Source organism: Pipistrellus hanaki (genome assembly GCF_964339955.1).
Source record: "Pipistrellus hanaki genome assembly, chromosome: X".
Classification (NCBI taxonomy): Eukaryota; Metazoa; Chordata; class Mammalia; order Chiroptera; family Vespertilionidae; genus Pipistrellus; species Pipistrellus hanaki.
In genome coordinates this window covers 48445920-48458572 of record NC_140524.1, presented here as the reverse complement: position 1 = coordinate 48458572, position 12653 = coordinate 48445920, and the positions used below count along the sequence as shown (strand labels likewise).

At 40.1% G+C, this 12653-nt stretch overlaps 1 protein-coding gene across 5 annotated transcripts in view; it reads right to left on the bottom strand.

Moving 5' to 3' along the window:
• MORC4 (MORC family CW-type zinc finger 4) overlaps nucleotides 1-12653 on the bottom strand; it is a 737287-nt gene that overhangs the window by 688748 nt on the left and 35886 nt on the right. For all 5 annotated transcript variants that reach the window (XM_084870446.1, XM_084870449.1, XM_084870447.1 and 2 more), the window contains one exon: nucleotides 12322-12422. In XM_084870446.1, the coding sequence (XP_084726572.1) occupies nucleotides 12322-12422 (101 nt within the window). The remainder of the gene's footprint in view (nucleotides 1-12321; nucleotides 12423-12653) is intronic.

Sequence of the window (12653 nt, the reverse complement as noted above, 5' to 3'; positions counted from 1 at the left end):
GGAAGGTGATGCTTGTTATACAGTGCAGAAAGCTTTAGCAGAATTGTGTTCTACAGTTATGTGGAAATCAGAATTTGTAAGTGATAGAACATTTAGCTGAGATTTCAAAGAAAAGTATTGAAAGTGTGGCCTGGTGTCTTCTTGCTGCTTACATAAAATATGAGAGGAAAGAGATAAATTGAGGGAAGAACTGTTCAACAAAAAGAAAACAGGACTTACCGGTAATGATTTTGGAAATTCTCAGCCTATCCAGATTGTATAAGTTGCTAAAATTTTGAGATTCCATGCCAGGAAAGCATGCTCTACAGAAGAAGTCAAGGTTGTGACTGGACAACCTTTTGCTAATATCTCAGGAAGATCAAAAGGTCAGAGTATTCAGTCACACAAAAAGCTCTTTGAAAAAAAAATTAAACACGTAACTCAGATCTCCACAGCCATCTCAGCAGAAGCTAAGAATAGAAATAGGATTATCTAGGAAAGACCTGTCAGGAACTTCTTGTCTGGAGTGAATATCCATGATATATATGTGAGATTCACAGGGTTCTTAAGAATGGTATACTACCACAAAACCTGCTAGATTTGACTGAAAGGGAGAAGAGAGCATAAAATAAAAGAAGGCTGTTAAACCTCCAAAATTCTATAGTCTGGACACAGGCTGATGAAACATCTCAACTGTAAATATATGCTACCCTTCATGAAAAATTAAAGATAATGCTGAGCCGCTGAAACCGGTTTGGCTCAGTGGTAGAGCGTGGGCCTGCGGACTGAAGGGTCCCAGGTTTGATTCTGGTCATGGGCATGTACGTTGGTTGCGGGCACATCCCCGGTAGAGGGTGTGCAAGAGGCAGCTGGTCGATGTTTCTCTCTCATCGACGTTTCTAGCTCTCTATCTCTCTCTTCCTCTCTGTAAAAAACAATAAAATATATTAAAAAAAAAAAAGATAATGCTGAGCCATTAGGTCAGAAAGCAGAATCTTAAATCCAGGGGGTGGAGCTTTAAGCCCCTGAAGATTATTCCCAGGCCTTGAAATGTAATGGCTAGAGTTTGAAATTTCTTGAGACCAGATACTCCCTTTTCCTTCAAGTTTATCCCCATTTGAACTGAAATATCTATAATGGTATTCTATGCCTGTCCTACCATTGTATTTTGTGAGCAAAATATGAAAATAAAATAGCCATGCCAATACTAGTAGGTGGAAAAGAATTTTATCCAAAGATGGATCAGACTCAGAAAATCACCCATGTCTGATTTAGATTATGAGAATTTTGGATTTTGAGATGATGACATTAAGATGAGAGTTTAGACTTTGAGTTGCTATAATAATTGAGAATGGGGAATATTGATATGGGGTGGGAATATTTTGCATGTGAGATGTATATGGATATTAGGGGGTCAGAGGGCATAATGTAATAGGCAGAATAATGGTCCTTTGAAGACATTTATGTCCTAATCCCTGATACCTATGAATATATTAGGTTACACAGAAAGGAAGAATTAAGGTTACTGACAAAATTAAGGTTATTCATCAGCTGACCTTAAAATAGGTTATCTTGAATTATCCAATTAAAAGTGGAAGTGTGTGCAAAAGAATCATAATTATAGATGTGATGATAGAAGGAAGGTCACTGGAGTGATGTAATGTAAGAAGGACTCAATCTACCATTGCTGGCTTTGAAGATGGAGGAAGGGGGTCATGGGCCAACGAATGCTGGCAGCCTCAAGAAGCTGAAAAAGGCAAGGAAATACATTCTCTCCTAAAGCCTCCAGAGAGGAATGCCGCCTTGCCAAGACCTTGATTTTAGCCCAATGAGATCCATGTTCTACTTCTGACCTACAGAATTCTGAAATAATTAGTTTTGTCCTAAGACACTAAGTTTGTGGTAATTTGTTATGATAGCAATAGGAAACAATTTCTATTGTTTATAAACTAAAGCAGTGATTCCCAAAGTGGTCTATATCGACCCCCAGGGGTCTATGACAACCTGCAAGGGGTCTACGTCAGCGGAAAAAAAATTTGGGGGTCCATGAAATGAAAATGGGGGTCCACGATAGTGGATCTCAACATACACTGATAGTACCTATTTACTTACATCATATTATCTTATAATATAAAAACATATAAATTATTTATAAAAGTACCTATGAAGTAAAAAATTTATTATATATGTTTATAAAATTGTGTAAGTTGTAGGATAAAAACCTGCACATAATGATATACCAGTATCATCTTGTTACAAGCATACGCGCAGTAAACATTCTTGCCAATTTTTGTCTCAAAGCTTCGCGAACTTGCACCGACTTGTTCAATTCGTCACTCTATAAATATGAATGTGAGAAAAATACGTTCATTCGTTTCCTGAATCTTGAATAGGAAAGTGCTGAGAAAATATTTAAAAAAATATAAACTGGTAGTTTATCATACAAATTATAGTGAATCAGTGTTATTTTGTTTGAGAATGCCGGAGAAAAGTAGGTACATTATTTTTTATTAAATTTTAACACTAAACTTCACTACAGTTAGAAATTTACAAAAAAATCAATATCAGGTAAGTAGGGGGTCTACCCAAAACCAAAAAACATGGCAAGGGGTCTACGGCACAAACAAGTTTGGGAACCTCTGAACTAAAGTCAAGTATCACTGCATTTCCCTCAAAAATTTAAAATATCTTATGGTTTCCCTGTGAGTTCATTTTGTATAGCTAGGCACATAGTTTGGAACTATGGCTCTAGGACAGGGGTCGTCCACCTACAGCCTGTGGGCCCAATCTAGGTCACTGATTGTTTTTGTCTATGGGTGCTTTCATGCTACAGCATAATTGAGTAGTTGTGACAGAGACCATATGGTAAAAAGCCTAAAATATTTACGCCTGGACCTTCACAGGGAAAGTTTGTCAACACATGCTCTAGAATATGGCCCTACTCTATCCATCTGACTTTAATTTTTCTCACTATAGTTACATCTCTCTACTCTTACTCCCAATATTTTTACCATTTTGAGTTCCTGTCACTACCTTAGCTTATGCTATAATTTCCATCCCTAAATTCCCTTCCCCCCTTTTCTAAATACTATATCCTTCAAGGAAAATCTTAAGTCATACTTTTTACCAAATCTGTTATCTCAAGGAATTTTTGCTATACCAGTGGTTGGCAAACTGCAACTCGTGAGCCACATGTGGCTCTTTGGCCCCTTGAGTGTGGCTCTTCCACAAAATACCATATGTGGGCGTGCACGTACAGTGAGATTGAAACTTCGTGGCCCATGCGCAGAAGTCGGTTTTTGGCTCTCAAAAGAAATTTCAATTGTTGAACTGTTGCTATTTGGCTCTGTTGACTGATGAGTTTGCCAATCACTGTCCTATACCATGCCACTTAGGTTTTGATTGCTCAAATAGCCATTATATTAATCTCTAAATTGTTTAATGTATGTGACAATCTGCTATTATATATAGACTATAAGCTCCTCGAAGACAGAAATCATATCTTGAATTTCTCTAGAAAATTCCACAAAGCCTAGCCACTGTACCATGCAATGGTGGGGTGCTCATTCATTATGTGTTGATTACACTTTTAAGCTGAAATTTACTCTAAAAATGTTGTAAGTTTTATGAAAAAAATGCTCAAAGTCACTGATCATCAGAGAGATGCAAATTAAAATGACAATGAGGTATCACCTCATTAGAATAGCTACCATCAACAAATCAGCAAATGACAAGTACTGGTGAGGATGAGGAAAAAAGAAAACACTAATACACTGCTGGTGGGAGTGCAGACTGGTGCAGCTATTATGGAAAACAGTATAGAGTTTCCTAAAAAAAAAAAAAAAAAAAAAAAAAAAATTAAATATGGAACTGTCATTTGACCAAGTAATCCTACTTCTAGGAATATGTCTTAAGAAACCCAAAACACTAATCAGAAAGAAAGTATACACCCCTATGTTTATAGCAGCACAATTTACAATAGCTAAGATGTGGAAACAGTCCAAGTGCCCATCAGTAGAGAAGTGGATAAAAAAGCCGTGGTACATTTATACCATGGAATACTATGCAGCAGTAAAAAAAAATATCTTACCCTTTGAAACAGCATGGAGGGACCTGGAGAATATCATGCTAAGTTAAATAAGTCGGTCAGAGAAACAAGTATCACATCATCTCACTCATATGTGGAATATAATGAACAAAATAATGAATTGAGAGGATCCAGAGACATGGAAGTATGGAACACAGAGTGGAATCTCGGAGGAAAGATAGGGGAGGGTGGGAAGCAATCAATCAAAGAACTTGTATGGATATATGCATAACTCATGGACACAGAAAATAGGGTCATAAAGGCCTGAGGCAGGGGTGGAGGCAGACCAGAAGAGATCAAGGTGGGGAAAAGGGGGAGATATGTAAAGCTTTCAACAATAAAGATTTTAAAAAATAAATGTTGTAAGTTTGAGCCCTAATAGTTGCAGATTTAATCTGATAAATATTAAAACTAATATTAGAGATTTATTTAAAAACATTCTAGGAGAAAAAACAAGATGGCAGCATAGGTAAACGCCTAACTGCAGCCTCACACAACAATTTCAAAAAATACAACTAAAATACAAATTGGACATTATCCAGAACTACAGGAAAGTTGACTGACTGGAAATTCTACAAAGAGAAGAAAAGAGATAACCGGAAGGAAAAGCAGAGCTGTAAAAGCCTAAGGTACAGAGACATGTTGCGCGCACAGAGAGGACGTAGCCGGAGAGGAGAGGGAGGCTGAGTGACTGGCGGGCGTTCCCTAGAGGAAGGAGATAAAAGATACAGACTGTGCTGAACCCCAATTCCGAGAGCACTGAACCCCAGTTCTGGGCGAGACCCGGGGACCCAGGCTCATACAGAGGGAATCTGGGCTGTAAGGCGGAAACTCAGGGGAGCGGTGAAAGGCAGTTCCGGAGGCGTGCACGTTGTGCGCAGAGGATGGACTGTTGACTCTGCTGCTAGATTGCCCTAGCAGGAAGGAGACAAAAGCTCCGGACTGTGCTGAGCCCCAGTTCCGACTGCACTGAACCCCAGTTCTAGGCCAGACCCTGGGGACTCAGGTTCATACGAGGGAGCCTGGGATGTAAGGCAGAAACTCAGGGAAGTGGCGGAAACTCAGAGAAGCGGCAAAAGGAAGTCCCGGAGGCGTGCACATTGCAAGCAGAGAATGGACTGTTGACTGTGCCTCTGGATTGCCCTAGCGGGAAGGAGACAAAAGCCCCAAACTGCTCTGAACCCCACTTCCAACTGAACTGAACCCCAGTTCCGGGCTCATTGGGGGAGAGCCTAGACTGTTTGGTAGCGGGCGAAACTCCAGGGCACCTTTCTCTCAGAGGTGCTTGCAGCGAGTACTGAAGGACACTAAGGAACACTGAGACTCAGGAACCTCATAGGGCGGGGCTGAGGGAAGGCAAGGCTGTTGGCTCCACCCTGAAACTCCGCCCCATCCAAGCTGAGCACAGAGGCTTTTGCATTTTTCCAAGTCTAGTCGAATAAGGCTGTCTCCCGGCATAGACACAGCTGATCCTCACAGCCAATTGGCCTGGAGGTCAGATCCTCCCAGTGAAACCAACAACAATCAAGACTTAACTACAACAAGGCGGTACACACAGTCCACAAAGGGGTGCACCATGAGTGTCCACCTCAGGTAACTGGGAGGCTGACCCACTGAACCATATAGGACACCTTAGCACACAAAGCCACCCTACCAACTCAGGGAAGCAGCGAAAATGCCGAGACAAGTAAACAGATCACAAATGAAAGAAATGGAGGACAAAAAGCAACTGGATATAGAGTTCAAAACCACGCTTATAAGGTTTTTCAAGAATTTCCTAGAAAAGGCCAATAAAATAAACGAGACCTATGAGGATATGAAAAGGGATCAACTAGAAATAATAAGGGATCAATTAGAAATAAAGAATACATTGTCTGAAATAAAAAATATTATACAGAGTCCTAAAAACAGAATGGAAGATTGCAAGAATCAAGTCAAAAATTTGGAACCTAAAGAGCCAGAAGACACTCCTCTGCAGAAGCAAGAAGACAAGAGAATCCAGAAAGTTGAAAATAATGTAAGAAACCTCTGGGACAACTTCAAGCGAACCAACATCAGAATCATGGGGGTCCCAGAAGAAGAGAGAGAGCAAGATACCGAAAACTGGAAGAAATAGGGACAGAAAACTTCCCCCACCTGGTGAAAGAATTAGACGTACAAGTCCAGGAAGCGCACAGAACCCCAAACAAAAGGAATCCAAAGAGGACCATACCAAGACACATCATAATTAAAATTCCAAGAGCAAAAGACAAAGAGAGAATATTAAAAGCAGCAAGAGAAAAGCAGGTAGTTACCTATAAAGGAGCACCCATACAATTGTCAGCTGATTTCTCAACAGAAACCATGCAGGCCAGGCGGGAATAGCAATAAATATTCAAGGTGATGAATAGCAAGAACCTATAGCTAAAAATACTCTACCCAGCAAAGCTATCACTCAGAATCGAAGGCCAGATAAAGAGCTTCACAAATAAAAAAAAGCTAAAGGAGTTCATCACCACCAAACCAGAATTATATGAATTGCTGAAGGGGGTTCTTTAGGAAGAGGAAGAAAATAAAGATAAAAATTATGAACAACAAATACGTAACTATCAACAAGTGAATCTAAAAAATCAGGGAATTTAAAAAATTTGATGAACAAAATTAACTGGTGAATATAATAGAATCAGAGGTATGGAAGGGGAGTGAACTGACGACTCTCAGGGAAAAGGGGAGTGGGGGGGTGCGGTAAGAGACTGAACATAAACTGTACACTTATGGATGAGGACAATGGGGTGTGTGGAAAGGGCAGAGGGTGGGGTGGGAACCTGGTGGAGGGGAGCAATGGAGGGGAAAAAATGAGGAACATTTGTAATAATATGAATAAAGATTTATTTAAAAAATAAAAATAAAATAAAAACATTCTAGCAGTATGATGGCTGTTATCATTTTATCATTTGCAGCTTTGATATTTATAATACTCAGCATGAGCTTGTGGTAGCAGACAACCTTCTCTAATGCCCCTCTCTAATTCAAATTTTTTTTTTTAACTAAACACTTTTCCTTCTATATAAAATAAATTGAGTGAAAACAAAATGATGCCAGATTTGGAACAAGAGTTATGCAAAATTTATCCTCAAAGACTGTATGCAGGATAATATACTAGTTGTCTATTTTTAATGAAATGTGTAGCAGATTATTAAACAACTTAAACCAGAAATCCTATATGTTTACCTAAATAAACCTACAGGTGATGCAATATATCTGGAGTCCCTTCAATCACCTCAAACTCATATTGAAACTAAACGTCATAAACTAAGGATCAAATACCTCTAAAATTTAAAATGTAGATGAGGATTTGGAAAACATAAGAAAGGTGGTAAATAATTTTTTATATTTAACATTTGAATTTCACAGATCATAACTACTTGCTTAATCAGCAGAAAGTCACTATTCCATTTACTCAAGAGAAACACAGTGACTTGGCTCTGAAACTGCTATCAAGCTGATGTCATTTCTAAACTTTCACTTTTAAGAGTCAAGTCCTAGTCAAAGATCTCCATGATGAGCCAGACTCATATTTAAAAGACCATTTTACTTAAAACTGAGGGCAGGCAGCTACTATAACCATTGAATAGCCCCAGTGACCAAGAACCAATTACCCTAAAATTAATATGGGGTTGCCATCCAAAAAAATTATCTCTGTCAGACATGAATCCTAAATTTCTTACAATTACAGATAAATTAAGGTACAAAATTTATCTAATTTTTTTTTACAGTTTTGGCACACACACACACAAAAATAACGAAATTTGGGAAATTACTTTTCTTGCATTCTAAAAAGAAATTTCTACTGAGATGTCAAAGAAAGAAAGAAAGAAAGAAAGAAAGAAAGAAAGAAAGAAAGAAAGAAAGAAAGAAAGAAAGAAAGAAAGAAAGAAAGAAAATGGGGAGGAACCAAGATGGCAACACACCTGTATTTGCTGCCTCTCATAACCACATCAAAATTACAACTAAGCCCTAACTGGTTTGGCTCAGTGGATAAAGCCTCGGCCTTTGGACTGAAGGGTCCCAGGCTTGATTCCAGTCAAGAGCTTGTACCTTGGTTGCGTGCACATCCCCAGTAGGGGCTGTGCAGGAGGAAGCTGATCAATGTTCTCTCTCATCGATGTTTCTAACTCTCTATACCTCTCCCTCCCTCTCTGTAAAAAATAAAATATATATTTTTAAAAAATTACAACTAAAAGACAGAACAACTATCATCCAGAACCATGGGAAAGCTGGCTGAGTGGAAGTTCTACAACTAGAGGTAAATAAGAAAGCACATTGAGACTGGTAGGAGGTGTGGAGGCAAGGAACAGGCTGGCACCAGGGTGCGCTGCTTTTTTAATTGGGAGGGAGATATAAGATCCCACTTGCTCTGAACTCCAGTTCTGGACAAGACTCTAAAGGACCCAGACACATATGGGGAGAAACTGGACTGTCTGGGATTGGGACAGGGATAAGAAGGCAGCTTTCTTTTAGACAGAGGTGCTTGTAGTAGTCATTTTTTCTGTGCGGGGACCTCTCTGGTGCAGGGTTAACTGGCAGACATTGCTGTTTGCTCTGCCCAGGAGATTCCCTGAGATCCTGCCCCAAAACCTGTCAAACAGGCAGCAGCAACAGCAACAGCCTGCCTTGCTACACAGCTGGGCCTAGTCTGGGCACTTCCAAACCCAATAAAAAGAGGAGGAATCTGCATATCTCTCTGTAGCTCCTGCTGGGTGGCCTTAGGCAGTGGCTGACTTTGCACCTCCTTGGAGATCCAAGAGCCAGTGTACCCAGTGGTCAGTGTGAGACCATACCAGATTACAACTCTTCACATCCATAAGAGACACATTCAAGGGGCAGACTCAGTGAGCACCAAAGCCCCACTGAAGCAAGTCCTGCCCCATAAGGGTGTCTCCTACACAGAAGCTCTTCCATTGTAGACACAGCTGGTCCTCACAACCAATTGGTCTGGAGGTCAATTCCTCTCAGTGATACCAACTGCAATCAAGGCTTAATTACAACAATACTGTGCACACAGCCCACAAAGGGGTGCACCAAGAGTGTCCACCTCAGGTGACTGGGGAGGCTAAGCCACTGGGCCCTATAGGACACATACCACACAAGGCCACTCTATCAACTCAAGGACACTTAGCAGTTACCCAATATATAGAAATAAATATAGGGAAGCAGCCAAAATGTGGAGACAAAGAAACATGTCACAAGTAATGGATGAAAGCAAAATACTAGATATAGAGTTTAAAACCACGGTTATTAGGTCACTCAAGAATCTTCTAGAAACCTCTGAGGAACTTAGTGAGATCTTCAAGGATCTTAATGGGAATGCCAAAAAAAAAAATGGAAAAGGACCATTCAGAAATTAAGCACACAGTGACTGAAATAAAGAATAATATACAGAGATTAAACAGTAGACTAGACGCAGTGTTTCCCAACCTTCTCTGTGGGGAGCCAGGGGCTTGACTCCCCGCTCCCAGGTGTTGCCCTGGACCTCCAGGGGCCTGCTGAGCCTAGCACCCCAGCCTGGGAAACAGGCCGGTGCTGACCTTTCACGGGGGCTGGCACGGCTAGCACCTCGCGTCCTCCCCCTGTGCTTGCTCTAGCAGAAGGATGTTATCAGCTTTAGTCAGAGCTGCTTGTGCGTGTTAGGACAGGGCAGACCATAGCCCCATTGTTAGAGAGTGCGCGTGATGCACGACTTATCTGGATGTTCTCAGCTAGGCTGTTCTCAATGATATCTAACCAGATGTATCTCTTCCAAGAATGTCTTGAGGGGCTGACGGGCGGCCTTGTTCTGGGAAAGGGGCACTTGGAGAAATGCCCAGAAAAGCCTCATAAATATACGCTTGCAACTAATAAAGTGGCTGCAGTCTTGAGCTGCAGTCCTCCCAACCCCATCCTGTCTCTTGTCTTTCTTTCTCAGCCTCACCCCCTCATTCAGGTTATCTGGTCGATCAGCCGGCAGGTTCCGGCACTTCTCTCATGATGAGAATCACCTGGTGGAGTTGTTAAAACACAGATTCCTGAATCCCAACTAAGAAGTGCTAAACTAGAATTTCTGAGAACATATAGGTAAAATTGCATACCTAACTTAGTGCTCTGTATATAAAATCTGTCTTAGAGCACTAGTTAAGTATACAATTTTACCTATATGTTCCCAAAAATTCTAGTTTAGCACTTCTTAGTTGGGATTCAGGAATCTGTGTTTTAACAACTCCACCAGGTGATTCTCATCATGAGAGAAGGTTGAGAAACACTGGACTAGAGGATCCCAAGAATCAAGTCAAAGATGTCAAGTACGAGGAAGCAAAAGACACGCAACTGGAAGAGCAAAAAGAAAAAAGAATAAAAAAAAAATGAAGATAGTGTAAGGAGCCTCTGGGAAAACTACAAGTGTACCAATATCCGAACGATGGGGGTGCCAGAAGAAGGCAGCAAGATATTGAAAACCTACTTGAAGAAATAATGACAGAAAACTTCCCCTACATGGTAAAAGAAATAGACTTACAAGTCCAGGAAGGGCAGAGAACCCCAAACAAGAGGAATCCAAAGAGCACCACACCAAGATACATCATGATTAAAATGCCAAGGGCAAAAGACAAAGAGAGAATCTTGAAAGCAGCAAGATAAAAATTCCCTTAGTTACCTACAAGGGAGTACCCATACAACTGTCAGCTGATTTCTCAACAGAAACTATGCAAGCCAGAAGGGAGTGACAAGAAATATTCAAAGTGATGAATAGCAAGAACCTATAACCAAGATTACTCTATCCAGCAAAGCTATCATTTAGAATTGAAGGTCAGATAAAGAGCTTCACAGACAAGAAAAAGTTAAAGGAGTTCATCACTGCCAAACCAGTATCATATGAAATGTTGAAAGGTATTCTTTAAGAAGAGGAAGAAGAAGAAAAAGGTAAAGATAACAATTTTGACCAACAACGTGATAACAAATGCATATTTATCAACAAGTGAATCTAAAAGTCAAATGAATAAAAAAATCTGATGTACAAAACAAATGTAATGGTGAATGTAATAGAATCAGGGTCATGGAAAGGGAGTGGACTGACAATTCTCGGGGGGGGGAGGGGAGGGAGAAGAGGGTGTGGGGGTACAGAAAGATATTGGACAAAAACTTACACCTATGGACAATGACAGTGGCGGGGGCGAGGGCATGGGGTGGGGTAGGAACTGGGTGGGGGAGCTATGGAGGGAAAAAGAGGAACATCTGTAATAGTATGAACAATAAAGATTTAAAAGAAAAATGTCTTCATACCTTATCTCTCTATACATCCAGAACACCACTTGCACTTGAGCAAAATAAACAAACAAAATAGAAACAGATTCATAGATACAAAAAGCAGATTGACAGCAGTAAGAAGGAAAAGGGGTTTGGGGGCTGGAATTAAGCAAACAAAACAAACAAACAACAACAAAAAAAAAACCCCGTCATAACACAGACAACAGTATGGTGATTACTAGAGGGAAAGGGAGGTAGGGAAGGTAGAAGAGGGCATGGAGGGGATAAATGGTGTTGGAAGGAGACATGACTTTGAGTAGTGAACACATAATGTAATACGTAGATGATCTAATATAGAATTGTACATCTGAAACCTATATAATTTTATTAACCAATGTCACCTCAATAAATTCAATAAAAATGGGGGGGGAAACTGTGCTGGCATGTATGCTAGAATCAAAGAAGATGTGATATTAGTACAGATTATATATTAAAAAAAGATAATTCCAAGGCTCTTTGTTTCACTAGAAGTATTTTACCAAATGACTTCCATGCTCTTTACATAATGTTGAGGTAAGGTTTATCTCAACTGAGCTCCATATATCATGTATAATATAATCTTTCATTTAAAAGTAAATCATTTTGCCATGGCTGGTTTGGTTCTGTGGATAGAGCATCAGCCTGCAGATTGAAAGGTGCTGGGTTCGATTCAAGTCCGGGGCATGTATCTCAGTTGCAGGCTTGATCCTGGCCCTGGTCAGGGCGCATCCAGAAGGCAACCAATTGATGTGTCTCTCTCATCATTGATATTTCTCTCTCTCTCCCCCTCCCTTCCTCTCTGAAAAGTCAAATCATTTTCTTTTTCATCTTAGAAAATAGATTTGAAGGAATTATCAGTTAATTTACCATCCTGATTTTTAGAGGTGCTTTTAGAGGTTTCATAGAACAGAATCATATCTGAAGATACTACCAGAAACTCTAGGTTGGGAGTGACTCACCGGTACTCCTTGGTGTACTCAAAGTCTTGTTTGTTGTAGGCAGGTTTTAAGAAATTGCACTCAATGACTCCAATTACTCCCACACCTTCTCCATGAGTTGGCTTAGGGAAAAAAATATTAATTTCAACACTCACATTACTGTTGACTGCCTGGAAGCATTTTCTTTTGATTCCAAACAATAATAGAAAGGTTACATAACCTTTATGGGCAAGGTAAGGCCAACAAGATCTATAGAAACACTCAGAATATATTTCAATAGACTGCAAATATTACATTTAACTGCAACCTCTGGCAAGTTCTAGGACAAGATTTTCAAACTATGATCCATAGAT